Genomic DNA, 27,819 nt, shown 5'->3' with positions numbered 1-27,819 from the left:
AGTTCTCTTTGAACGTTACACAGAAACCAATATCTTTCTTTTAATCAGACCACAATTTTTGGGGCTGTGATGAGTAACTTATTCTTTTCATCCTATTCCAGTTGCTTCTTTTCTTTTTCACTAACCCTATCAAATTACTGAATAGTATTTACTTATTATTCAGCTATTTAGATAACAAAAAAATACACAGACCAAACAACAGTATAGATCATTTTGTATTTATTACATATTTAACTGAATTTTTTCCAATTACAGAATTCAACTCCAAAATAAGGTAATTAACGCCTACTAGGTTGTTATTCTCATTTGCATTTGTCTCTCCTAAAATTTTAACACAGCAAAACACCTTAAAGACACGCGAATAGGTTCAGTGCACTTTCAGGGGCTCACGATCATGAGACAAAGACCACATTTACACCCATAAAAAAAGAAGACAAAGAGCTCAATATTTTACAATATTACTGACATGAAAGAAAAGAAAAAGCACAATACTGCATCTTCAGCACAATTGTTTTGGTAGAGGCTAGTATTTTACAGTTTAAAATACTGCCTCTCTACAGAGCACATGCTGTGCTTGGCATGCTTGGCACATTAGCACTTCGTAACTGCTTGGCTTCCCTCTGCAGTTTCAGGACCCTGCCTCAGGGCCCACTCTCCCCTGAGCCGATCTGTCCGCCTCCACATGGACTACTCTGGTGGGTGCCTGATCCTACTCCATTCACCTGCTCTTAAGGCTTTGCTAGGTGCCCTCCCGCCAGCCTCCCCCAAGACCCATGCTTGCTGCCACCTGCACGCTCCGTGAAGGAGCCTGGCGCAGAACTCCCACAGCTGCGTAGCACCCTCGCCCTTACTCCAGATGCCGCCCCTTCACCTGACTCAACTGTGACTAGAAGGCAAAGAAATCATCTACCCACAAAAATCATTCTCCCTACGTTGTAGTCACATCTCCTGCAACGCAAAAAAGGCTGGTGACACCTGATTTAGAATTTAAAACATTGAGTTAATTTAGGCAGAATATATGCTGCTCTGAAACTCTTTAAAACCTATTCTTACTGTTGCTTTAAAACTGTAAAAATATAAACATTGTAAACATTCTACTAAATATTTCCATGGAAACTCACCCTACTTTTCATTTAGTGAGTTCAGAAAGAACAAAAGTGGCACTATGTTCCCTTTGGCAGGCCAGAGTGATGGCCCCGGCCCCAACCCACTATTACACATCTCCCACCATCAGATAGCTCTGTTGGCCAAGCCATGTCCTTCATGACAACTGACGCTGCCACTCATGAACAACCTTGCAACCAAGGAGCACTACAGCTCACTAATCTCTCCTAGGTAGTTGTCCATTTGCTTGCTGGGCACCTTCCACCCACTGTGCCATACTCAACCCAGCCTTAATGCACAGAAGGATACGAAAAAACCGGAGCACCTCTTTTGCCATACACTGCATTTCTCTACAAAATGAGAGGGTAATCCTATTTCTTTGTCAGAATAAGAGCAGAATTGGTGGTGGGGGGGGGGGGGCAGGAAGCTGTGGACAGAGGTAGAAATAAAGAAGCTGTTAAGTCTAGCCACCAGTGTCTACTACACCCCAGAGAGACCAACCTCTTTCCCTTCACCATGACACTGCTGGGAGCTTGAAGATGATTCAAATTTTCTACCCAAAAGGAGATACCTAAAGATACCTAAGCAGGAAATTCCAGTCACCTATCATTGCTCTTGTAGCAAGGTTTTACTGCATGTTTTTAAAAGCATGAAATTAACAAGATATCACATTTTTTTAAATGAATAATATTAAAATTAATTTTTAAAAATAGCACTTTTGTTTTTAGGGAGGAAAACACTAGACATGAAAAACTAATGAAATCCATCATCTCTGGGGAACTCCCTTAATAATCTTCATCAGCTATGATTAATGAGATCATTTAAACCAAAATTCTACACCTGGATGATAAGCAGTGCCAATTAACCAGAAAACTAACTGCGATGACTTAAAACTATATTACTAGAACAGTCCCCATGAAGTGTCAGAAAAAGTGAAATAATAAATATTTTCCACAGCACCATAAGATTTTATAAAATACTTACTATTTCGGTTTTTAACTTTAACATACAATCTCAAGATGGTGGTCCATCATTCATATGAGGCTTAACTTCTTCTTTACTAAGAAGAGTTCTGACACAGGCCATAAAGGCAAACTATAACACGAAAATGATAAATTTTACTGAAGAACTTGTATAGTATACTTAAGCAGTCACTGTTTTGGTTGTACCCACTCAGTACTAGTGGATTCAAAAGCCAGGAAAGATGGTTTTGCCATTTATACTCACAAAATTAGTTTGTCAAAAGGACCTAACTGGACCTAACTGGTAACTAAGATATTCACCATAATTAAAAAGTTCTTTTGTATCTATTTGCTTTAGTACTGTGTGTTCTTATGGGTTGTGTTTCCATATGACAATATTTTGTAAATGGCTCTGGGTTTCTAAAATAAGAATAGTGATTCACTTTAAATTTTAAAAATAAATGCAAGCGGAAAACAGACAAATTCTGTAGCCAAATTATCTGCAATTATGTGTAACAAGTTATCCACAATAAAAACTATATCACAGACTGAATCCCCCCAATATCCAGCATGCTCATGGATCTCCTGAATTGTTAGTGTGTACTGTGCCAACTTAGTTCAATACCAATCTAAGCAAAACATAATTGAAAGTAATGACTTGCCTATCAAAAAGCTAATACTGCATTCCAAAACCAAATACGAATTAGGTTTGGGATTATCAATGCCATGTCCATCTCCCTTCAATTAATGTGGAGAACAGAGACTTGGTTTTACTACAAATCAACTAACACTACAGTAAATTTGCTATAAAATTATTTATAACAAAATAAATATTTTCAGTCCCTCTACACTAAGTGACATATAAATCATTAACAGTTTATAACATTAGGTCACTTTTTTGGGACCCAAACATACTGTACAATCCTGAGTAAAAGATTAAGGATACAGTTTCTTGGGGACCTTTCTTGATCAGGATTCATAAAGAAAACACAAAGAACCACAGCTTATAATAATCCCCATTTTCATTAGAAGTACCAAGAGTTCTTTTTACTTTGGTAAATAAGTTTATCTATGTAAACCATTTATTCTGATGGAGTAAAATATCAACAGAGCTTCTGCTAGGATCCCTCCATCACCTTTTGACACTGATACAGTAAGTAGTCAGGAAGAGAAGAGCAGGAGGATCTGAACCACAAGGCCAATACATCACCATGAACTCGAAAGTGCAGCAAACAGGGGATGGATGGGAGCAGTTGACAGGCCAAAAGCCCTTCGTTGCCTACAACAAAACAAAAATTAAAAATTCCTAAGACAAAAGAACTAAAATAGACACTTCTCCAAAGAAGATATACAAATGGCCAATAGGCACGTGAAAAGATATTTGACATCACTGATCAGTAAGGAAATGTAAGGAACTACTCATATATATATGATATATATATCATATACATACACACACACACACACACATGCATACACATACACACATACTTTCATGTATATATAAACACCGTTGGTGAGGATGTGGAAAATTGGGAACCTCTGTGCACTGCTGGTGGGAATGTAAATGGTGCAAATAATGTGGAAAATCATATGGTAGTTTCTTTAAAAATTAATATAGAATTATATAACCAAAAGAACTGAAAGCAGGGACTTGAAACCAAATAGCTGTACACTCACACTCACAACAGCATTATTCCTAGTAGCCAAAAGGCAGAAGCAACCCAAGTGTCCTTCAACACATGAATGGATAAACAAACTGTGGTATATTCATATAATGAATAGTATTCAGGCTTAAAAAGGAAAGATATCTTGACACATGGTACATGAATGAACGTTGAAGACATCACGCTAAGTGAAATAAGCCAGTCACAAAAGGACAAATATTGCATAATTCACCTAATATGAGACACCTAGAGTAATTGAATTCATAGAGACAGAAGGAAGAATGGTGTTACTAAGAGCTAGAGGGAATGATAAGTTAGTGTTTAAAGGGCACAGGATTTTAGTTAAGGAAGAGGAAAAGTTCTGGAAGTGATGGTGGCAACAGTTGTACAACAATATGAATGTACTTAATGTCAATGAACTGTACAGTTAAAATTGGTTAAAATGGAAAATTTTGTTATGTTTTACCACACAAAAAAAATACTTAGTTTGAACAACACACTCATTTGAAAGATACTCATAACAGGAAATACAGCTCTAAGAAATTTGATACTTGTAAAAGTTGATTCGTGCTCTGTGAGAAAGCCCCTATAACACAAGATTGTCTTTATGTAACTCTACGAACCTATAATTTCAACAACATGAAGTCTTAGTTTCTGTTGCAGGGTCTTTAGGGCAGAAGACAGAGCAGCTTGAGATTCTGACACTTTTACATTTTGCTTCACATCATTTGCGAAGGATAACCAGAGTTTGCCAAAGTTTTCAGTTGAGATTTTTAACGGTCTGAAAATAATTTTTAAAATTAGATTTATGTCCAAAAGAATGAAATTAATTCTAAACAAACAAACAAATACATTTCAAATGACTCATGAGAATAAAACAATCGTTGTAAATCTGGGTCCCACAAAATTTGTTTTTAAACTATGTTAAGAATGCTTACCATCATACTCCAAACTGATGAAAATACTGAAAAAAAGATGTTATTAAGGTGTAAATGTCTTTTCAATAAATCACTCACTTCTCTCTTTATCTGAGCATTAGTCATTTCAGTAAAATTTTACAAAGTGATTTCATGAATCATTCAAATATAAAACTTTCTTTCACATATACTTTGGATTTGGGGATAATAAGACACTATCTACATCCTGTACAGAGTATGAATACAAAGATCTAGCACCTTATGTAAATTAGACCGTGGAAAGGATTTTAACAAATGTATTTTTTAAATGTCTCATGACACTTTTTTTTTTTTAATTTTTTTTTAAGGTATTTATTTATTTATTTGTGATAGTCACAGAGAGAGAGAGAGGCAGAGACACAGGCAGAGGGAGAAGCAGGCTCCATGCACCGGGAGCCCGACGTGGGATTCGATCCCGGGTCTCCAGGATCGCGCCCTGGGCCAAAGGCAGGCGCCAAACCGCTGCGCCATCCAGGGATCCCTGTCTCATGACACTTAAGATCAAATAGTTAACGTTGGGTCTCTAGAGTGGGGGTAGAATTATAGGGAACTTTCATATTCTACTTATATTTTTCTATACCATCTGAATTTTTATAATAATTATACATTTATTCTTTAATTAGGAAAAATATTTTTTAAAGATACACAGGATTTGTTTTTGTTTATGTTTTTTTTAGATACACAGGATTTTATTAATACACACAGAAGACCTGTTTATCATATGTATTGTGCTTGGTCAGGTTACTAATGCTCACCACGGGATACACCCCTACAGTCAGAGCATGTTAGTTCTTAGAAGGCTGGATTCTACGTTATTCAGCACCAAAGGCAGAAACACTCTTTGACAGAGAGAGAAACATGTTCTTACTAAAAGATTTTAAAGAGTAGGCAAAAATTACAGCAGTGTAACACAAGTGAATGTGTGAAGGTTAAAGAACTTTACAGATACTCATGCGTATTCTGCACTCTTGGTTCACGTGGCTTTTTCTAAAAAATGTCTGAATACAGTACAATATTACCATAAAACTAAATGAAGGAAGAGTGAAGAAGCTGTCTTCAATTATTTGGTAACACTGCAGAGTGCCTAGTATGATGCTAAATACTTATTATATCTCTAATAGAAGTTTAATAACCCTGAGTAATTTGCTTACAGATCTCAGAAGCTTAATAAACAGATTTTATGAAAGAGTTAATCAAATATATGAAATATAAATGAGAGAAGCTTCAAAAGCTTTTTTAAAAAGCCAGGCAGATTCTCTAAAGTTATTTCAGATTAAACATTTGTTCAGTATTACGTTCTTTTAGAGGTTTTCCAAGATTAGTAATCAACCTCAACCTAAATCAAGTCCCATATTATAATTGCTCATCGTGCCATTTACTTTCTCTTCACAGCACAATTCAAGACTATATATGCATTCATGTGATGTGTTCTCTGCTCTAAGACTGAACACTCCCTAAAGGAAGGGACTGTATCTAGTTTTGAATTATATTCTCTAGCACCTAGCACAATGTTTCTCTCCAGAGAAAAGGCCTAATAAATATTTGCTGAATGAATACCTTGAATTAATATTCCAGAAAATATTTACCTAATGAAATCTAATAGCGATAAGTTTACAGAAAATTCAAGCTGAACAGAATGAGTATCCATCATTTGATAATTTATAAAACCAGTAAGATTCCCGTCTGTAAAAGGTTTCTCCATCTGCACATTATACTGAAAGGTTTTGATGCTTTCTGCTTCTATTACAGGCAAGCAGCATCCAGGTTGCTCAGTGATCTGTAAATAAAAGTAATAAAAGTACTGAAGAAGGGATCAATACAGACTATCATATGAATACCAATTTTCTATTTCACTGAAGTTTGAATAACACACTTTTGTGAGACATTAAAAACAAACCACATTATGAAAATGACAACTTCACTTGAGAAAAATTCACTAACACAGGTAATTAAGAAATAGAATACAGGTAAAGGTTGTGTAACAAATTGCAGTGAAAATCTGTAAAATTTAGCAACAATAGTAAAAAAATTATTAAGCTTGAATCTTTTGGTTCTCAACTCTGGCTAGCACCATATGTTTAAAGTGAGGAGAGTTAAAACACACACACACACACACACACACAGGTGTCTTCCCTTCTCAATCTACATTGTTACTCAAGCTATGGGGGTTGAGTTGCCCAAGCAACTAGATTGGATTTTATTTTATTTTATTAAGTTCCACTGGTGATCCTAATGCCCATCTAGAGTCAGGAACTTCTGCCCTGGTCAGTGGCTCAGGTAATATCCCATTCAACATATTGTAGCTCATAGGAGAAATTGGGTCAGTCTTGTGAAATAACTGACCTACTGGTCAAATCTCATTATAATTCCACCAAGGACATCATATCCATACCATAATATAATTAAACATATTTCCAGAAATCACAATGGCAATCTCTTAGAGCTAGGGAAGAAATAAAATTGATGCCCAAGCACTCAGTACAGAAAAATAAATCAGTGAAAGAAAAAGGCAGTAGACAGTATACACATTTATTCTTTAATATTCTTATTCCTTGATGTTCTGCTTTGTTAAACTGAGAACTTTGTCTCGGTATTTATAACAAGAATGAATGAGACATTTAAAGAGTGCAAAAAAAAATCACAAAATATACACTGAAAATAATAACACAGTAACACCATGTGCCAGGTACTGCTGTAAGCATTTTACAGATATTAACTCATTTTCTCCTTACAGTAACAGGCAGACACTATTAATATCTTCATTTTAAATGTGAAGAAACTCAAAGCCACAAAGCAGTTACATAACCTGACCATGTAACACAGCTAATAAGTAGCAGAAGCAAGATTCAAAGCCAAGCAATCTGAGTCAAGAGCCTCCCTTCTTAACTACTATGCCCTATCAATACTCACTTTGTATTTATGGCCTTCCCCAGTACAGTTGGAAAATCTTTATGATGTTTTATCTCTTTTGCATAATTCACCCCTACTCAAAAATAATTAAAAAATCCTGTCACACCTTTGGGGTTTTTTTTTTTTTTTTTTTGCTAAAGAGAAAAGGATGTGGATGAAATTTAAAACCATCAGAAGAGCCAACAGCAGAAATACTAAGTAAGCATTGTCCATTTAAGGCAGAAATAAGGAACCATTCATTACCTTACCTTGAAATATTCTGCTGGAGCAATTTCTAAGTTAGCACTTTTCAATTCCAAACCACTCTTATTAGAAACTGACCATACCATCAATAAACAATCATCTTTCCAAATTTTGTAAGAAGACATTGATATGGTTTCATTATGACAGACCTCCACAAGATCTGAATGCATGTGCTCTGAAGTTTCTTCCAGTAAAGAAGAAGCTAAAGAGGTTTCATTAGCAACTGAGGGTGCAGTGGGCTGAGAAGGGTGAAAACCTTCCATGTTGTTATCTGTAAACAAAGATGGTGAAGACAGCTTGCAATTGGAGAGTTTCTCAACTGAAGGTAGTTCTGTGAGTGACTCAGAATCCAAAAGTTCAGAATTGAGAGAAAATTTATTTAATTCTTTGTCTTCTCTATCCTGCAAAGTATCCAAATAATAATCATCTTCATAAGTTGCATTTGACGAAGAACTAAAGTAAGAACAGGTGATATTATGAGCACTGCTTGTTTCTCCACTTTTGGTTTCCTTGACTTTTGATTTCCTTCTGAATTTGTGAGATACAGTATCTGCTTTTCCTAGCTGCAAAAATAAAACATAATATTTAAAAATCCATTCTACCAGTCATGAGTTTTAAACATTTTTCTATAATTTCAAATGAGTAATTTACTAACTTGTTAAAATTCTATCTATAAAGCATAGGTTAACAAAATCATCGGAGATGAATAAATGTTAAGCCCTAAAATTCTGACAGCTACCTCACTTTGAACTATCAGCTAAATCTTAGTTCTCATTAAAAACACATAAAATCAAAAAAAGAAAGTCAAAAAGTCATTTGTGAACAATTCTAAAAACTTGTTCAATTTCAGAATGCTAGAGTGTAGAATTGCACAAATTAAAAACAGTGAGGGATGCCTCAGTGGCTCAGTTGATTGGGTGTCCAACTCTTGATTTTGGCTTGGGTCATAATCTCGGGGTCATGAGACTGAGCCCCGCATCAGCTCTGTGCTGAGCACGGAGTCTGCTTGAGATTCTCTCCCTCTCTCTCCCTGTCCCCTCCCAACTGCTCACACATGTACTCTCTAAAAAAATTTAAAAAACAGTAAAATTTTTAAAATAAAATAAAAACAGTGAGAAACCTAGTCATGTTTTGAGTTTCCAGATCTGCCCTGTAGAAGAGAAGATAACCTCAAATACAGGATGGTTCAAACTCTGGTTTGGCAGTCTATAGTAACCATGATTTTATGGCACACAAGTCAATGAACAGAGAAGAAAAACTGGTTTTACCTCAAGAACCAACTGGCAGTGGCTGACACACACATAGCAGGCAAGAACTCTATAAGTGACTAGTGATGTTTCCTATTGACTCAGGAAATGAGAATGGCAAATTTGCCATCCCTGAACCAACACTTCTGGGGAATGGTCTATAAATCTATGTAAGAAAAGTAGAGTGATGCTTACAGTTCTCCCTTGCCTTCCAAAGTTCTATATAAAATCAGCGCAGCAGGCACTACTCTAAATCCACATTTCCATCCGCCCTGGGGCAGTGTGGCCACCATTCACATCATTCTAGTTCTTCTTCCATGCCCTCTTACTCCCTCAAGTCCCAATACCTCTTCCAACTCTTGGCAGTGAATTTGTCTCCTATCTTTCAATTCAGAAGTCCTCAAACAAGAACTAAAATTCTATTAGCACAAAAGCGAAAACAAGGGGGGTGGGTGAAGGATTTCCATTTTCAAGCAGCCATGGGACTCAAATTAGACCTATATTAGACTGTTCAGTATTGTTCCTCAGGTCTCTGATGCTCTGAGTTTCTTCATTTGCTTTTTGTTTTCTCTTTTCTGTGTTTCATTTTGGGTATTTTTGATACTTCATCTTCAAGTTTATTTTTTTTTCTTCTGTACTGTCTAATCTGCTGTTATTCAGAAGCTACACAAGCCATAAGACACTAGAATGACATCTTTGTTAAATAAAGAAAAGAAATAGTCAACCTAGACCTCAGAGAAAATAACTTTTAAAAATGAAGGTAAAAAAGAAAGGAAAACTAAGAAACAGACTCTTAACTATAGAGAACAAACTGAAGGTTACAAGAGGGGAGAGACATGGGGTTAACTAGATGATGGGGATTAAGAAATACACTTGTAGTGATGAGCACCAGGTGTTGTATTAAGTATTAAATCACTAAATTCTACACCTGAAACTAATATTATACTGTAGATTAACTAGAATTTAAACAAAAACTGAAAAAAAAAAAAAGATAAAATAAAGGGCAAGGGTGAGGGGAATTTAAAAAAAAAAAAAGCAAGCCTTGATCCTTAGAGTGAATTATGTAAAAAAATTAACCCATAAAGGACCTACTATACCTTAAGTGGAAAAATAACCTAAATATATTTCTGGTATCAAGCCCACCACCAAAAAAAGAAAAAAAAAAAGCCCGATAATTCATTTGTCACACTGAATGCTCGCTTGAGAAAGATTGTTTAACTGAAAGCTCTGCACTTTGTCAAGAGGGCAGGAATCCTTCAACAGCAGCCAGGGGATTCACAAATCAGGGCTCCGTAGCCTGGGTGCATGCTGATCTTTTTTTTTTATTTTTTTATTTTTTTTTTTTTGGTGCATGCTGATCTTTAAGAACTCACCCCACGGGTCTAGGGCATTCACAGGTACCCTTACAGAAGCCAGCTGGAACATCTTAAAAACCCAAAGTAAGTCACCTTGCTGCTGAAATGCAAATGCTGAGACAGCATTAAGATCCATTACTTATTAATAGTTTGAAATTGATTTTTTTTTCCTTAGGAGGGAATATCAAGGCTGATAGAAATGAAGTCCAGAAAAGAGACAGAAAACAGGCAAAAAGCATAGGAATGGAGAGGAAATTCCACCAACGGAGAAAGAAGATGTAAGAACTGGAATGATCTAAAACTGAAGAAAATTGGGCAGCCCGGGTGGCTCAGTGGTTTACCACTGCCTTCAGTCCAGGGCGTGATCCTGGAGATCCGGGATCAAGTCCCACGTCGTGCTCCCTGCATGGAGCCTGCTTCTCCCTCTGCCTGTATCTCTGCCTCTCTCTCTCCCTGTGTCTCTCATGAGTAAACAAATAAAATCTTAAAAAAAAAAAAAAAAACCTGAAGAAAATGGAGCTCTAATCACAATTTTGTACCAGGTAGGTCCATCAGTCCACCAGATGGAAAATTACATGGAATTCTCAGATGCTCAAAAATAGCACCTGTCCTTTACTCCAATTTTTCATTCTTTAATAAAAAATTATAATAATAATATATCAGCATTAAAAGTTTTGAAAATCATAATGCCCGAGTGTAGTTTTCATTTTTGCATAATTCTTTGTCTCAATAACTTTTATCTTCTTTTCTTTTTTTAAAGATTTATTTTTATTTATTTATGATAGACATAGAGAGAGAGAGAGAGGCAGAGACACAGGCAGAGGGAGAAGCAGGCTCCATGCCAGGAGCCCGACGCGGGACTCGATCCCGGGACTCCAGGATCGCTCCCTGGGCCAAAGGCAGGCGCTAAACCGCTGAGCCACCCAGGGATCCCCAATAACTTTTATCTTCTTAACAGTTATGAACAAAGTATAAATAAAACTTTCTATTCTGCCTTTTTGCTTAATATATCACATGTATGTTTTATTTTAAATAAATGCAAGATTTACCATAATTAATGGCTGAGTAATATTCTGAGCGAACATAATTATATACCCATTCTCCTACTGTTAGATATCTATTTCTTACTATTAAAAATACCATTTTGAGAACTACTTTTTCCATAGACACATCAAAATTGTTGAACTATTATTAATGCCAATACTTCCATTAAGCCCCCTTCCCACTGAGAACTGTCCTATCCATCCATGGGAGTAATACCAGTGGTCATATCTGTAACTTTATTTGGACCCTGACCCTTGCCCCAGCTGAATGGACTACAGAAAATACCTGACTCAAGCTAAACCAATTAGAATTTCTCTTTCAGGAATATATAAAGTGTGTCATTGGTGGCTTTGGAGCTGGGGAAGCCATTTCCCACCGCGTGTAAGGTGACAGCCAAGAACTTCTATAGAGCCAGTTTTTTTGTACAAGGCAGGGACACAGATTCTCAGAAGAATAAAACAGACTACTTACCAAATTGATTGTACTTTCTGATCCTAGCCCAACAAATAACGATGATGCCAGCAGCTGCTTTTCTTTCTCCTCTTTAGATTGGGTAAGGACTTGACACTGATCCTTTTTTGTTATAGTTTGGTCTACATTCTCCATTATTATGCTCTCTTGAGGAACAGGCAGAGCTTCAGTTTCATCCCCAGTTTTACCTTCCTTCTTAGGAAGATAGCCCTCTTTCCCCCACAATTTCTTTATACCTTCCAGCTTCAAGCTATTTGTCCTAAGGAGATTAATAATACAATTAAGTCAACTTAATAACTCCTGAAGAGTAACTTTCTTGAGGCATTTTTAAAAACACATCATTGCCATGGCCTCTTAAAACAGCTTTCAGGGGTACCTGGGTGGCTCAGTCAGTTAAGCATCTTTAACCCTTGATTTTGGCTCAGGTTGTGATCTCCAGGTCATGAGACTGAGCCCCAAGACAGGCATCTCTAGGATGCTCAACAGCAGCAACTCAAAGGGATTCATAAATGCCCACAGTGTTTCTGTAACCCTGTTTATCAAAACATATTCTTTAAGAAGAAAAAAGGCCAACTCTCCAAGTTTTACTAATAATTTAAATATCAGTTGAACAAAAAGGTTAAGTGTGATGAACACTGGGATGCCCTATCCAGATCATTCTTCAATAAAGGACATGTTGCCCTCTTCGTTGGGAGTACAGCCCTCTCTGGGACAGCCTCAGCTGCAGAGGGACACCTCGCCTGAGACCATCCCCTCCTGGGCAGCCCACACTAGTGGGCTGTTGAACAGAAGTATGGAGTCCTGGCCACATATGTGGGACTAACCCAGGACAACTCTGAAGGGCCACTCTAACTTCTGAGCTCCCCATGGGGTCAGCAGAGGCTGCTGTTAGACTGCATTGCATCTTAACTTCTTCCTCTGCCCACACCTGCTTGTTTCTCCTTCCTTCCACAGGTGGTGATCACAAGGCCACTCAATATTCTTTTTTTTTTTTTTAAGATTTTATTTATTTATTCATGAGAGACACAGAGAAAGAGAGAGGCAGAGGGAGAAGCAGGCTCCATGCCAGAAGCCTGACGTGGGACTTAATCCCGGGTCTCCAGGATCAGGCCCTGGGCTGAAGGCGGCCCTAAACCACTGAGCCACGCTAAACTGCTGAGCCACCCAGGCTGTTGTGCCACTCAATATTCTGATGCTAAATCCATGATGGAATGCACACCCCAGGGAATCCAATTCACAAAAGAAACAAAATAGGAAAGGAGAGGAAAAATAAACCTAAAAGGAGCCTCAAGCTACTTTAAAGATTTTTCTGGCATATTTCATCTGCATGCATGCCTATTATCAACATAAATTTTCTGTCGTGGGGACACCTGGGTGGCTCAGTGGTTCAGTGTCTGCCTTTGGCCCAAGGCGTGATCCTGGGATCCAGGATCAAGTCGCGCATTGGGCTCCCTGCACAGAGCCTGCTTCTCCCTCTGCCTGTGTCTCTGCCTCTCTCTCTGTGGTCTCTCATGAATAAATAAATCTTTAAAAAAAAAACTTTTCTCTGTCGTGGATTACATATCAGCCATCTAAAAGACAGGAAAACTAAGGGCACAAAATATGCTTCTTTATGATATGAAACATACTGTAAAAGAATTTTTTTTCTGTAAAAGAATTTTTTTAAACATGAGTCATCTTTGCCTGGATTTTTACAACAATAATGTAATTCGTGGTTTTACGTGGTATACCTTTGTATTGTTTTTAAACAGATCACTCAAACACAGATGTAAATTCTAGCCAAGCTAACCTTCAAAAGATTAGGGATACACTTTAACTCAGCTCTAGGAATTCCCTTTTAAGATAGCCCCCAAATAGGGCCTAAGGTAAGAAATTCTAAATTGAGCTTGCTACTACTTCATTCTCAGCTTGCCAGAGATTGCAGAAGAGCGACTGTCTCCTCTCTAAAGCTGAGTTGCCTTGTTAATTACAACACAGGTGCCTAATCTGAAATGATGTGTGAGCTGTGGTCCTCTTTGGAAAGGAATTTTAAATTCATCCCTCACGTTCCACTTCATGGTAACACAGCATATGTATAATTCTTTAGCAACTCAGCCAAATGTCATTTCTCTGAGAGTATGGTACGTGTGTATGTATAGGATTTACAAAGATTGTCAAGTCCTCCAGATCTTAGTTCAGTACTAAACAAACAGATGCTCTCACCTGTTGTGCCTGTAAAAGAGACTAAGTTTCCTCCCTGGGTTTAGAGGCTTCCTGTCCCCTCTTTCCCTTGTCCTGGTGTTCTGATTGGGGCACATAATTGCTACCACCTCTACCATCAAATGCTCACAAATCATCTGTCCCCCATACTTGGAATATCAAAATTAAATGTCTAGGAAAGAAAAGAATGTCAACAGAGCAGGAAAAAGAAGCTAAGAAAGAATTTCATTCAGCATATCATCCTATATTCCTCATAATCTATGAGTCACTCTTCTGATAAATACTTCTTCCAACCATCATGCTGGAAGACTGACAAATGCAAAGATGAACATTAATAAAATAAGGTGACTGACTCTATAATGAACATATGAGGACTCAAAATTCAAATATCATCTTTCAAAGCTGTCACCTTTGAGATTTTATTACATTTATTCCAACAAAGCTGCCATTACTCAAAACATTTTTTAATAAGCACTGAGTAATATGTGGAACTGTTGAATCACTATATGGTATACCGGAAACTAGTATAACACTGCATGTTAACTACACTGGAATAAAAATAAAATTTTTAAAAATGTTTTAACTCTTTTTGAAGCTCCTTCACAAAGCACCATTTTCATTATTTTATGTCACATCAATATACTGACCAAAGTTATTCGGATTGATCACTAATTTCTTTTTTTTTTTTTTTTTTAAAGATTTTATTTATTTATTCATGACAGTCACAGAGAGAGAGAGAGAGGCAGAGACACAGGCAGAGGGAGAAGCAGGCTCCATGCACCGGGAGCCCGATGTGGGATTCGATCCCGGGTCTCCAGGATCGCGCCCTGGGCCAAAGGCAGGCGCCAAACCGCTGCGCCACCCAGGGATCCCTGATCACTAATTTCATTTGGTTAACTGAGCTATTGGATATTGATAATGATGGCAATGACAATCAGTATTAATAGTAGCAGCTACAATGTATCAATCACTTACTATGCATTGGATTTTATGAGGCACTGCATATATATTATCTCACTTTTTAACTTAATCATGTTTCTAAAATTTATTTATATTTCCCAAATCAAAATCTACCTAAAATGGTTGAAGATTTAGCTCCACATAAGACGTTTAGATAAATGTATCACCAATTTTCATGTTGGCAGGAAAGAAGCTCTGAAAACATTTTGAAGAAAGTATCCAGCTTACTTAAATGAAGTCAGTCATCTTATTTTATGTTCATATCTGTCAATCTTTCAATGAAATGGTTGTAAGATTATAAGGAATGTAGAATGATATGCTGAATATTCACCTGTGTATAAAAGTTCTCACATCTTTAAAAAATGTATATGTATACATATGTGTATACATATATATGTACAAATATATGTGTATTAAACAAACATGTATACATAGACACATATACACACAATACACAGTAATAACATATACACCATCATTATGTGTTAGAAGCCTATAGACATTATGCTATCTTGGAAATAAGCAAACTCTCTTAAAAGTTCTCTTATACACCTTGAAAGCAATAACCAGAAAACAACTGAAACAACAGCCCATGCAGAATTTAGCTCTCAGGAAACATCCTACATTTAAAGACCTTTAAATACTCCTATGTTTTCGATTTTAATAAGAAAAGAACTTACTCCTTCAGTCCAGTCTCTGCACTATTCCCAGATAGATCTGAACCAAGGGAAATGCCAGCAGGAGACTGTCGTCCAGTGAAGCCAGATGAAGAAAAGGAGAGTCCATATGGTTCAAAATTGAGAACTAGAATTTTAAAACAATAACAGAAGTTCGTATTTAAAACAAAGCAAAAGTTAGGGGGAAAAAGAAATTATCAGTTATCATTCACTCCTGAAATAAAATAACTGAAGATTAGAATCCAATGAAAGGGGGGCACCCGGGTAGCTGAGTTATGCATCTGCCTTTCTCAGGTCATGATTCTAGAGTCCTGGAATCCCAACCCCACACTGGGCTCCCTTCTCAGCAGGCTGTTGCTTCTCCCTCTGCCCCTCTCCCTATTCATGCTCTCTATCTCTCTCAAATAAACAAATAAAATCTTTAAAGAAAAAAAAAAAGAATCCAATGACAATTTTTATTTTTTTATTTTGTTTTTTAAAGTAACCTCTACACCCAACATGAGGCTCAAACATACAACCCCAAGATCAAGAATTATATGCTTCACCAACTGAGTTAGTGAGACACTCCTCCAATAACAATTTTTAAGCTGGAAGGGACACTGGAGATGATCTAATCAAATAATTATAGCAGTAATAATAAAGTAGCTATGATTTATTGAATATCTACTATAGTCTGCAAATAGTACTTTACTTTTACCTTTTCACCTCCCTTAGAAGCTAAAGTAGGATCCAATTAGGAAAGAAAACTGATAAATCAGGTCTACTGAATAGCTGCTGTCCCCAGACAAAAATGTTTAATGAGCTATGAATGAAGGGATGATCCTGTTTTTGCTTAACAAAATGTTCTTAGGCACATTCCTATACTGAATGGACTAATGGAGCCCTCAATGTGAAATCTCTCTTACTAAAAAGAACAAGGTTTACTCAGGTTCAGATTCCTTTGAATCTGTATACTCAAATGAATTCAATCAAGAGCTATAAAAATTCATATTGCCCTTGTGGTAGAACTGATGCCAATATCCACTCTCCTTTCTAAGTAATAGAACCCTCAATCTTAGTCAGGTACGTGTCCATCCAGAAAAGAAATGACATTTCCAGACTCTTCTGCCATATGCTTGACTTCTGGCCAATGAAATTATGTACACATTCTGTGCACAACTTCTGGAAGGAATCTGCCTACAAGAAAAAACATCTTTTTTCTCTCCCTTCCTCCTTTACATTCATGAAGCCATCATCAATCCTAGGCTGCCTACTTCTGGAATTTTTTTTAACAAGAAGCAGCAATAATCTTCTGCCTTGTTTAAGGCCACATTTTGTTAATTTGTTTTCTAATATGCTGTGTAGCTATACTTAATCCTAACTGGCATATTTACCTTTTTGGACAATCTGGATCATAATACAATGGACCTTTTTAAATCATAAAAAATATAAAATATTTTTATTTATATATATTTTATATGAAATATAATGTGAACTTCTATAATTATTACCTTCATTTTGCAAATACAGAAACTGGGGCAGGGTTTGCCATGAACTTACCAAAGATCACAAAAATAGGAAAAATGATAGAGCAAGATAAGTCAGATACTCTGGTTCTAGAGCTCTACTCCAAAAGAGACAGCACCTAATCCAAAGACAACTAAATAAATCAGTTTAGGATAGAATAAATTAATTATTTATCTAAATGAATGATACAGAAGAGAAATAAACATGTAGAAAAAATAATAGGCTAATTAAAAATCATAAGAACTTGGGCAGCCCCAGTGGCGCAGCGGTTTGGCGCCGCCTGCAGCCTGGGGTGTGATCCTGGAGACCTGGGATCAAGTCCCACGTCGGGCTTCCTGTGTGGAGCCTGCTTCTCCCTCTGCCTGTGTCTCTGCCCCCCCACACCCCCCTCTCTCTCTATGAATAAAATCTTTTAAAAAATAAAAAATAAAAATCAGAAGAACTCCGTTCTCGATGTACATTGAGTATTAACTGGGTGCATGAACTAGACCTTAATTTCTTCGTAAAGTGAAGGGTTCAGGCTATATCAGCAGTTTCCAAATGCTGATTTGATAACCAGGATCAAGTGACTTTGTAGAATCTCCCACATACAGCCAAGCTTTCAGAGATTCAGATACAAAAGATAGAGGAGTAGGGCTCAAAAATCTGTATCATTTTTAAAGACTTTCTTTGTGGACTGTGATGCATAATCATGTTTGGAAACTATTTCCCTAAATCCTTCCAAGGTCCTTTTCAACTAGAAAATCCTCTCATTTTAAGCTTCTCAATCATGTAATTTAATTTTCTATCCTATTTTGACCTCTTTTTAATAGCATCTGTGACAGTTATCCAGCCTCTGGATAACAAAGTAGCAGTGAAGAACTCAAGAAATGTTTCCTATGTACAAGCAAAAACAAAGTTTAAGGCAAATATCAAGTAAAGATAGAGTTTAAGCAAAGAGCAGAAAGCTTTTTTTTTTTTTTTTTTTTGCACAGTGAGAGTTTAATATAAAAGACCAATAGGGGATTGCTGTAATGACAGATTTGTCAGTAAAAATAAAAAGAGCCCTGAAACATATTGGAAGGGCACATATTGGAAGCCTTTGGGCTGAGATTATGTGTCCAAGTAAGACATCCTCCTATCCCACCAAAGAGACTTTCTAAGATCTTGTTGGAAAGGGCAAATGGTGATTTTTGGAATGATAAGAGTTGCTTTGATGCCTCACCAGTAGGACTTCCGGGAACTGGAGCAGAAAGAAGTCAAAATCAGAGGTAGACTTTAATAGTGAAGGAAAAAAAAAACTAGGCATGGAAGGGGACAGCATCTGGAGAAGAGTCAGATAAAATTCCAAACCTGAGACAACAGTATTAAACATTGTCATCTAAGGAAGGCCTGGAAAGGCTCGAGGCTGAGAATGAACTTCAAACCACATTATTTTCATTATTCCATGAAATTTTCACAAGATCTTTACAGAGGTAAATGATTGGAAGGGCCAAAGATTTTTTAAAAGTTTACTAGATATATCAGAGTTCATGTGCATGTGGGAAACAGAAGAAAATAACAGTATGCAGAAGAGTCAGGTAAAGGAAGCAGATGGCTGAATTGCAACTTTACTTTTTCAGTGTCATTTTTAGATCAACCATTTAGTTATACTCATATGCCTCCACAGAGCTGGGAAAGTACTCGACAAAATCATTAGATGATGAATGGGGAGAAAAAGAGCTTTCAATGCTGAACTTCTCAGTACCACCACTCTGAACTAAAATATTCAATGGTCTCTCTTTATTCATATACTTATTTCCCATCCACCATCCAAACATCTCAATGATTTCCTCTTTGCCAAAATCACAACAGGCACCTTTCCCTGACAGGCTACATTTCTGAAATGTAAAGTTACTCTTTCTTTTCTTAGTTTCTAACTTCATTGATCAGATATTTTGTTGGAGGAAGCATTCTAATACAGTTTATATAAGTGTGCTCAGAATGAAAATGAAACTCACTAGTCTACAATAACCACATTTTTTCCCCCAAACTTTTCTAGAGATGCTCACATGAGTATCATCAGCCCTCCGTTGAGCACAGTAACCCAATATGATAATTCCACTTCTGGAATTCTTTCAAAATTCCAGAATGGCTATCTTAGGCACTTATGTATATGGACCCAATGACTTTGGGAATACCTCCAGGCTAACTTCTTTTTTTCTAGTTATCCAAAGACCTAATCAGGATAAATAAGTCACAAGTACTTTAAGGATTTAAGGAAGGATTTAAGGAAGGATGATAAAAGGAAACATCCTCAATTATTTATATTATGTAACTGTAATAACAATTGCATTAAAAATGATCTCCCTACAATTTCGCTTGTTACAGACCCAAGAAAAATTACCTTTTTCCTGAGAAAGCTTTTCCTCCTGCCGTTGGTGGTGAGGTTTGTAAGGTGCTGCCCCCTGACTAAGTTCTTCAGCCACAAAACCATCCAGAAAAGATAAAGAAGCATCTACCTGTATTAAAGTGAAGCAAAAATTAGAAAATAAAAAAATTCACCCTAAAGAGAGTAGACTATAAAATCACATAATAATTTTAATCCATATGCCCTAAAAATAATTTGTAAGTGAAAAACAGAACTTCATTTCTAAGAGGGCTATCAGTGCTTCCACACTCTCTGGGAAAGATGTTAGATACCAGGTGTACAAAATGCAAAAGAGAATTATTTTTTACATTCTCAAAGAAAACACAATAATAATTAAATGACATATTAAAGCAGTTCAAAGGAAATTAAAATTTTTTAATTCTTGAATTACCAAATGTTAAAAGAGATTGTCATTGGATATAAATGCCTTCGCTACAGTCCTCCAGAAGAGACACTCCTCGATTCCTATTTAGGATCACTACTGACCTGAAGGAAAACTCCAACCTTCATCTTGAATGTCATGGAAACTATATTTTGATATATTCCATATTATATCACAAATGCAAGAATTATTCTGTTTATAGACAATGCAATTTTAACACAGCTAAAATACAGATGCCTTACCACCATGTCTTCACAGCTTTTATCAACTGGAAGCAAACTCTTCATAAGTTCCAAATTCTCACGTAAGTGTTTCAATTCAAATGCATGCTGTCTCATACAAGTATCCAAAGATATGGTGAATTCCTGGATTAATCTCTCGACTATGTTAGAAGAGTGTGCTTGGGGCGTCAGCTTTGTAACAGCTGCGATTAACCAGGCTTTTGTTTCTGAAGAAACGGAGTCATTCATAAGTAACTTGTAGAGCTTGGTTAGAACTTCCTCTGGTGTGTCTTTATCTAAGAGGTAGGAATATTCCCCTAACACCTATGAGTAAAACAAAGAGACATTCATATTGGAATATCAAGCTACAGCAAATTGTACTCAGAAATCGAAACAAAGTAGCTACTGCTAGAGTCAATTTACTCTAGATTGACCATACTCTCATGGTGTAGAAATTATTAAAGATAAAAATCATATATTTTAGGTTCAAAATTATGTAAGAATTGGAACACAATATAAAAAGTTTTCAAAAAAAAATAAAATAAAAAAATAAAAAGTTTTCCACATCTTAATCATTAACAATATATAAAACAGCATACCTTGACAAGTTTGCTTTCTTCTGAACTTCAGGTTTGGTTACTGCTTTTTACAAGCATATTTATTTTGCAATAAGCACTTAAACCAGTGGTTCTCACATACTAGTATGCATGAGAGTCACCTAAAGTATTTCATAAAAATATAGATTTCTAGGTTCTCCCCTGAGATATGCTGAGTTAGTATGTCTGTGGTAGGGATCTGTAATACATATTTTGAACCAGCATCAAGCTGATTTTGATATAGATGATCCACAGAAGAACACTGATCTATGTTACATATCCTTTTTCTTACATCTAACTTATTTAGGTGATACATAATCCGAATCATTAATAAACTGATAATTCATGGAGTGTGAGATCTTTCCTAAGTCTATTTATGGAGTATTGTCACGTCTTTGGTGTAATACTGGCATCAGCAGGGAAGAAAACAGATGAGGTGATAGGCAAGGAAAAATTTACAGCTAGTAACAAGAGGAGGAAAAATAAATAGAACTAAATAAATTCAATCCTTAAAGTAGCAAGATAAGGGGCACCCAGGTGGCTCAGGTGGTTAAGCGGCAGCCTTCAGCTTCAGTCATGATCCCAGGGTCCTGGGATCAAGCCTGTATGGGGCTCCCTGGTGGAGAGCCTGTTTCTCCCTCTCCCTTACTCGTGCATGTGTTCTTTCTCTCTCTCTCTAAGTAAAATCATTTTTTTAAAGTAGCAAGATAATATTTAAATTGTTTACTAAGATGAAAGATAGTTATAGAAAACCCAGTAATCAGGGATCCCTGGGTGGCGCAGCGGTTTGGCGCCTGCCTTTGGCCCAGGGCGTGATCCTGGAGACCCGGGATCGAATCCCACGTCAGGCTCCCGGTGCATGGAGCCTGCTTCTCCCTCTGCCTGTGTCTCTGCCTCTCTCTCTCTCTCTCTGTATGACTATCATAAATAAATTAAAAAAAAAAAATTAAAAAAAAAAAAAAAAAAAAAAGAAAACCCAGTAATCTAAACCCAGGTCAAGAATTAATAGAAAGATGGAGTAGATGCATTTTCCCTTATTCTTCCCAATACGTACACCTAAAAACCCTTGATGTTATATATAAAATACACACAAAAAGAGACTGACAGATGGAGAAAAGAAGGCTGACTGCTAAGGACACCGGACAGTATAGTGGGTAATCTGCTGCCTCATACACCCTGGACTGGACACTGGAAAACCAGCAACCTGGAAACACCAATGGGCACAGACAAACCGGCCCCAAGAAAAGCCTGTCTTCTAGCCAAAGAGCCAGGAGGCCAGAAAACTTTTAGGCAATAATAACCCTTCTACTCCAGCTAAGCACTACACAGATAAAAACTATAGACCCACCCACACCAGCAAAGGCAGAACAGAGAGCCAAGACTTCCAACTCTACCAAGCTGTAAGAGGCACCCCAATTCCCTCACAAGGGTGATGACAGAGAAGACCCAGTGGGGAGCTAAGACTTTCATCCCCACCAAGATCCACTCCTCCACAGTGTCTACCTCTATCCACGTATAAAGAGGGATCCCTCCCCTCTTCCCCTGGGGTGGTGTCAGAAGAAGCCTAGCAGACACTCAGGACTTTCACCACTGCTCTGCCATACAAGACGACCCCTTCACAGTATCAGTGGAGGCCATATAAAATCTTAACACCTGTGTCACAGCACCATCACCAAAAGAATCTAATCAACATTTATTGAACACACCATCCAACAACAGCAGAATACCCATTCTTTTCAAGCACTCACAGAACACAGAGTAAGACATATCTTAGGCCACAAAACAAACCTCAACAAACTTAAGAGAACTGAATTCAGAGTATTTTCTCTGACAACAATGGCATCAAACTAGAAATCAGTAACAGGAAATTTTCTAAACACTTAAAAACTAAACATTCTTCTATACAATTTTTCCAGAACATGGAAGAGGAAAGAACATTCCTGACTTGATACCAAAACCAAACCAACAGAGTAGAAAAAAAATCTCAAGAACAGAGATGTAAAAATTCTTAACAAGGTCTCAAGACCTCAAAAAAAAAAAAATCTTAGATTAATGAGATCAACAAGATTGAAAAGGTTGCAAAACAAGACTACAAAGACAAGATTAAAATACAAAAATCTATTTTATTTGAATAAACTAGCAACAAATATGTGGGAACCTAAATAAAAATACAGCTTATTTTACTACTGCCCTAAAGCAAATGAAATGCTTAAGTATAAATCTAACAAAGCCTGGACAGTATCTGTATGTTGCAAAAAGAAATATAAGCGCTATAAATATATGGAGTGACATGGAATTAAAATACAATAACCCATTTAGGCAAGGTTTCTAATACTAAAACCATTGGTGAAAGACAGTTGAGGAAAAGATGTTCATACAGAACCACATAGAATCACCTTACAGATTAGTTATAAATTACCAAAGAGAAAGGGTACCTTTACAATGGAGAAATCTAAAAGACATCATCTTAACCAAACAATGAAACTTAAAATCACCAAAAACTGGAAAAACTGATACTTTACATGTCCTGGTGATGCAGTGGAAAGTACATAATATAGTTGATGTAGTATTGCTGCTAAAAATGTTTAATCAAATCAGAAAAAATGAGACAAATTCAGCATGTCAGACATTCTACAAGTAAACAGAACTCATCCAAAAAATCAGTGTCATGAGACAGAAACTGCGGATCAGTACAAAACAAAAGAGGCTAAAAAAGACAACTAAATGCAATTTGTGAATCCTGACTGGATCCAGAATTGCAAATAGTAGGAAAACAGCCATAAGAGACATTTTTTGGACAAATAGATAAATGTAATGATGGACTGTATAGTAAGTGATATTAATCAATTAATGTTACATTTCTTAGGTGTAAAAATGGTTCTATGAGAGGACAATGTCATTCTTAGAAGATTCACCTTGAATTTTTTATGAATATCATGATATCTGCAACTCAACTGTAAATGACGCAGCAAAACAATCTGTATACAGATAGAAAACACCTATATAGAGGTAGATCCACATATAGATAGAGATAGATATGGAGATAGATATGGATATAGTAAAGCAAATGTGGTTAAAAATATTAACTAGGACTCTAGATGAAAAAGATGGAGATATTTATTACACTAGACTCTCAACTTTCCTGTAGTTGAGAAAAAAAATTTTTTTTAATTTTAGGATTTTATTTATTCATTCCTGAGAGACACAGAGAGAAGCAGTGATATAGACAGAGGGAGAAGCAGACTCCTCAACAGGGAACCCAATTTGGGACTCGATCCCTGGACCAGGATCATGCCCTGAGCCAAAGGCAGACTCTCAAAGGTGATGTTGAGCCACCCCGGCATCCTGAGAAAAAAAAAAATCTTAAATAAAAGTCTGGGTAAAATTTAAGTTAACATGCTAACATTTGGCCAAAGTATAAAATATTAAGATATGCATATCCTATGACCCAGTAGTTGTACTTCACCAAATCTCCCCCTAAAGAAACTCACCCATATGCACACCAAAGAATACACAGAGGTGACAGTATGTGTGCAATTACCTATGACTATATTACATAAAATATGACCTTCATCTTATAAAGGAATGATCTCCTTTCCTGGCTTTGATGAAGTAAGGAAGCATGTCGAGAGGCCCAAATGTAAGAAATTAAAGGCAGTTCTAGGAGCTGAGGGTAGCCTACAGTCAACAGTTTGAACTTCAAACCCTCAGTCCTACAGCTGCAAGAAACTGATTTCTTCCAACAACCACAAGAGCTTGGAAGTAGATTCTTCACCAGTCAAGATTCAGACGTGACAGCAGCCCTAGCCGACATCCTGACTGCAACCCTGAGAGTCCCTAAGCAGAGTACCCACCTAAGCCATGTCTCAACTCCTGACCCACAGAAACTGAGATAATAAATTTCTGTTGTTTTAAGCACTAAGTTTGTGGTAACATACAGCAACAGAAAACTACTATAACACAGATGCATGAGTGTTCACATATTCTAACACAGATTCACAAAAAAACATAACAAATGTATTGTAGACACAGAAAGATAGCAAACCAACTATCTATACTTAAAGGATCAGACAAGTGGGATGTCAAAGAAAATGAATAGACAAGTAGATAGTCAAGTGATAAAAACTAGCCACTGGGAGAAAAATTGATAGCTGAAAGAGTGAGCAGAGTAGAACTGAATGACTTCTGAAGGAAATACACTGTTAGTATTTGGTTGTATAAAAGACAATGTTATAAATACTTATGATCTAATGTACTTTGCTCACCCAACTCATAACTTGAAGAAATTTCTGTGGGTAGAACACATTTTCCACATCTAGTAAAGTGAGATAAGACTGAACTGCATAAAGCCTTAATTGCTGGTCTTCTGTGTCATCATCAAAACCTATAAAGAAATTGATACATCATTTTAACCTCCACTAAATTCTCTAAGTACTCTGTAATAAAAACATTTAATTTTTAGATCTCTATTTATAGAATGCAGTAATTTACTAACCTTCTGCCAGCAGTCTCAAAAAGTTATTGGGAATATCAGGATGCATGACATCTCCTCCCACTGAAAACACAGCATTCATGGTCTGAATAAACCATGCATTATCAGGGGCATATGTGTCCACAGTGTTAAGAACAAGTACACTTCCAAATGCCACTTATTAAAATTATCTTTTCTGCATCAATCTTTAAAGAATAATCCCCAACCCATCCTACTTTGGCATTTTTATTCTTAACCTCTGCAAACAAATTGTTCTATATTCTAGTTTTATGTAAAATAGGTGCTCAGTAAAAGCTTATATAATAAGCTTAATAAACTAAGTTCACGTTGCTTTATCTAGCACTGTGTCTTGTATATAACTAAGCATCCAATAAATAAGTGTGAAATAATTTAAAGAAATGGTCCTGCTGACTAAGGACAAATAATGGAAAATGATCTACACTTCAAAGAGGCTAAATGTGGTGTATGTACCTGAACAAGCTATTTGACCTCTTTTCTAATCTGTTTCACTTCAGTTCTAAAATTCTCTCATTCCACTGGCTAGAGCTATAGCACTGGCTAGCACAAAACTATACTTAAGCAATTTCCAAGACAACTGGATTAGCACCATGCATTTATTCTTTTAAATAACAGACATCTTAAAAAGAATAGAATATCTTTGTGACCTAGAACTTTATTCTAAATTAAAAAGGAAATGTGAAAAGTGACACGTGAATGGAGTTCCCAACCACCTTACTGTGACAAGTTCCAGTATAAACAATAGTGGAAAGGATAAATTTTAGCATATCGATCCCTACTCCCAAGGCCCCCTGCAAAAAACAAGAACTTTTACCAGAAAAGAAACGAAGTATGAAGCAAAGTCAAAAACAAGGAGGCACTGAAAGAGGAATCAGGCAGGGGTTCCTTTATCTTTCTGCTCATAATACTGACCAATCAAATGAAAAGAACCAAGGAAAAAGCCATCCACTAAGAAGCCTACACAATTCCCATTTTTGACAAGAAACACTTGATTATCAGGTATGGGAAAAGTTACTGCTGCATCTCTGAATTCAATTTGCAAGAGACTATACCTAAACCAATCATTCTAAAGTTACTATGTAACCAAAGGCATTCATGACTCAGGGTCCAAACAAAGGATATTTCTCAGCAAGCTCAGCTATTTTGCCAACCAAATTGACAATAATATATTCTTCTTTGCTCTGATGTAAATATTCAAGCATTTTCTGGACAATCACTGTTATATTCTGTGCATTAGTAATTCTGTAAAGAAGTTCCAGTGTCTATAAGAAAAAGGAATAAAAACAGTATTATAAAACTATGAATGATAATGCCAATAAATACAGCAATATACAGATTTATAACAACAGTTGATTCTTCCACTTTTACATGGATCAACTGGGCAGTCAGAGTTAATAGGTGCTGAAGAAATGCACATTTTAACTGAAATAGAACTTAAGAAAAGTAGAACCTAGTGTCAAAAAAATAAATTATGATCAATTCCAAAGTCTAAAAAGCCTTCTAACTGATATCAATAATTATAATCTGACTACCTACATAAGAGGCCACGTAAAGACCAAAAACTTAAAAGGCTTATAATCTATTTTCTAAAAATGTAACAGCTTCTTAAACCTGTATTACTTATGCCTGTATGTGCACGTGTATATATACACATACATACATATCTAAAAATCCAGTCTTGCAAACTTTATTTTCCAGTACCCAAACAATAGAAAACAGCCCCTAAGTGGGTTTGTCAGTTGAGGGCAAATGGCCTCTAGTGGATAGACAACGGTTGGTGGCTCAAGTGCCTCAAAGCCTTAGCAAGGCTTAAGGTCAGAATCTCAGGCAGCAAGGAAAAACCATGTTATAGCCACTTTCTCAATGCTCAGGGATATAACTCTTGCTTCTTCAAGTAAGATGAAGGAAGACTGGTACCAGAGTAAGCTCCCATTTGGTTGGGCTTTCCGAGGCCCTATATTAAGGTGCTAAAAATATTGTAACTCCCAGAAATCAATATGAGACCAAAAGCAATACTGAAAAAGTAATATTTACTGGTATTTCAGAATCAACATTAGCTGTCAGGAGAATTTCCACATATCTTCCTTGTCAAACTTGTTCAAAATACCTTTAGGGCTCTTTGTAATTTTTCAATCTTTATAGCCAAGATTTCAGGTACAAAAGACAACGGTTTCAGTTCATCTTAAACTCTATTTAAAATCTACAAAAACACAAGTCCCGTATCAATAGTTTCCAATTTATGTAGCTGTCTCAGACATGCTCCCTATACACTCTAAACTATCTATTTTTAGGTAATTTACACCCAATTTATTTCCTACTCTAAGACCATGCAATTTAGCATTTCCAGGACTACATGGGACATGGTGTTAGGAACTGCATGACTAGCTAGAGGTCCTTTATGTTAGCTCCTCTATGCCTTC

At 36.5% G+C, this 27,819-nt stretch overlaps 1 protein-coding gene across 2 annotated transcripts in view; it reads right to left on the bottom strand.

The window, feature by feature from the left end:
* Positions 1-202: 202 nt before the first annotated feature.
* Positions 203-27,819, bottom strand: part of AP4E1 (adaptor related protein complex 4 subunit epsilon 1) — a 55,239-nt gene continuing 27,622 nt past the window's right edge. For both annotated transcript variants that reach the window (XM_072808484.1, XM_072808485.1), the window contains exons 11-21: positions 26,522-26,661; positions 25,385-25,497; positions 25,155-25,273; positions 20,315-20,617; positions 19,667-19,781; positions 15,799-15,922; positions 11,960-12,218; positions 7,848-8,405; positions 6,276-6,466; positions 4,357-4,514; positions 203-3,345 (exon numbers count right to left, since the gene is read on the bottom strand). In XM_072808484.1, the coding sequence (XP_072664585.1) occupies positions 3,185-3,345; positions 4,357-4,514; positions 6,276-6,466; positions 7,848-8,405; positions 11,960-12,218; positions 15,799-15,922; positions 19,667-19,781; positions 20,315-20,617; positions 25,155-25,273; positions 25,385-25,497; positions 26,522-26,661 (2,241 nt within the window). In that variant the 3' untranslated portion in view covers positions 203-3,184. The remainder of the gene's footprint in view (positions 3,346-4,356; positions 4,515-6,275; positions 6,467-7,847; positions 8,406-11,959; positions 12,219-15,798; positions 15,923-19,666; positions 19,782-20,314; positions 20,618-25,154; positions 25,274-25,384; positions 25,498-26,521; positions 26,662-27,819) is intronic.

The sequence above is a fragment of the Canis lupus genome, chromosome 32 (genome assembly GCF_048164855.1).
Source record: "Canis lupus baileyi chromosome 32, mCanLup2.hap1, whole genome shotgun sequence".
In the NCBI taxonomy this organism is placed as follows: Eukaryota; Metazoa; Chordata; class Mammalia; order Carnivora; family Canidae; genus Canis; species Canis lupus.
The sequence above is the reverse complement of the archived record's forward strand: the minus strand, read 5'-3'. Positions and strand labels throughout refer to the sequence as shown.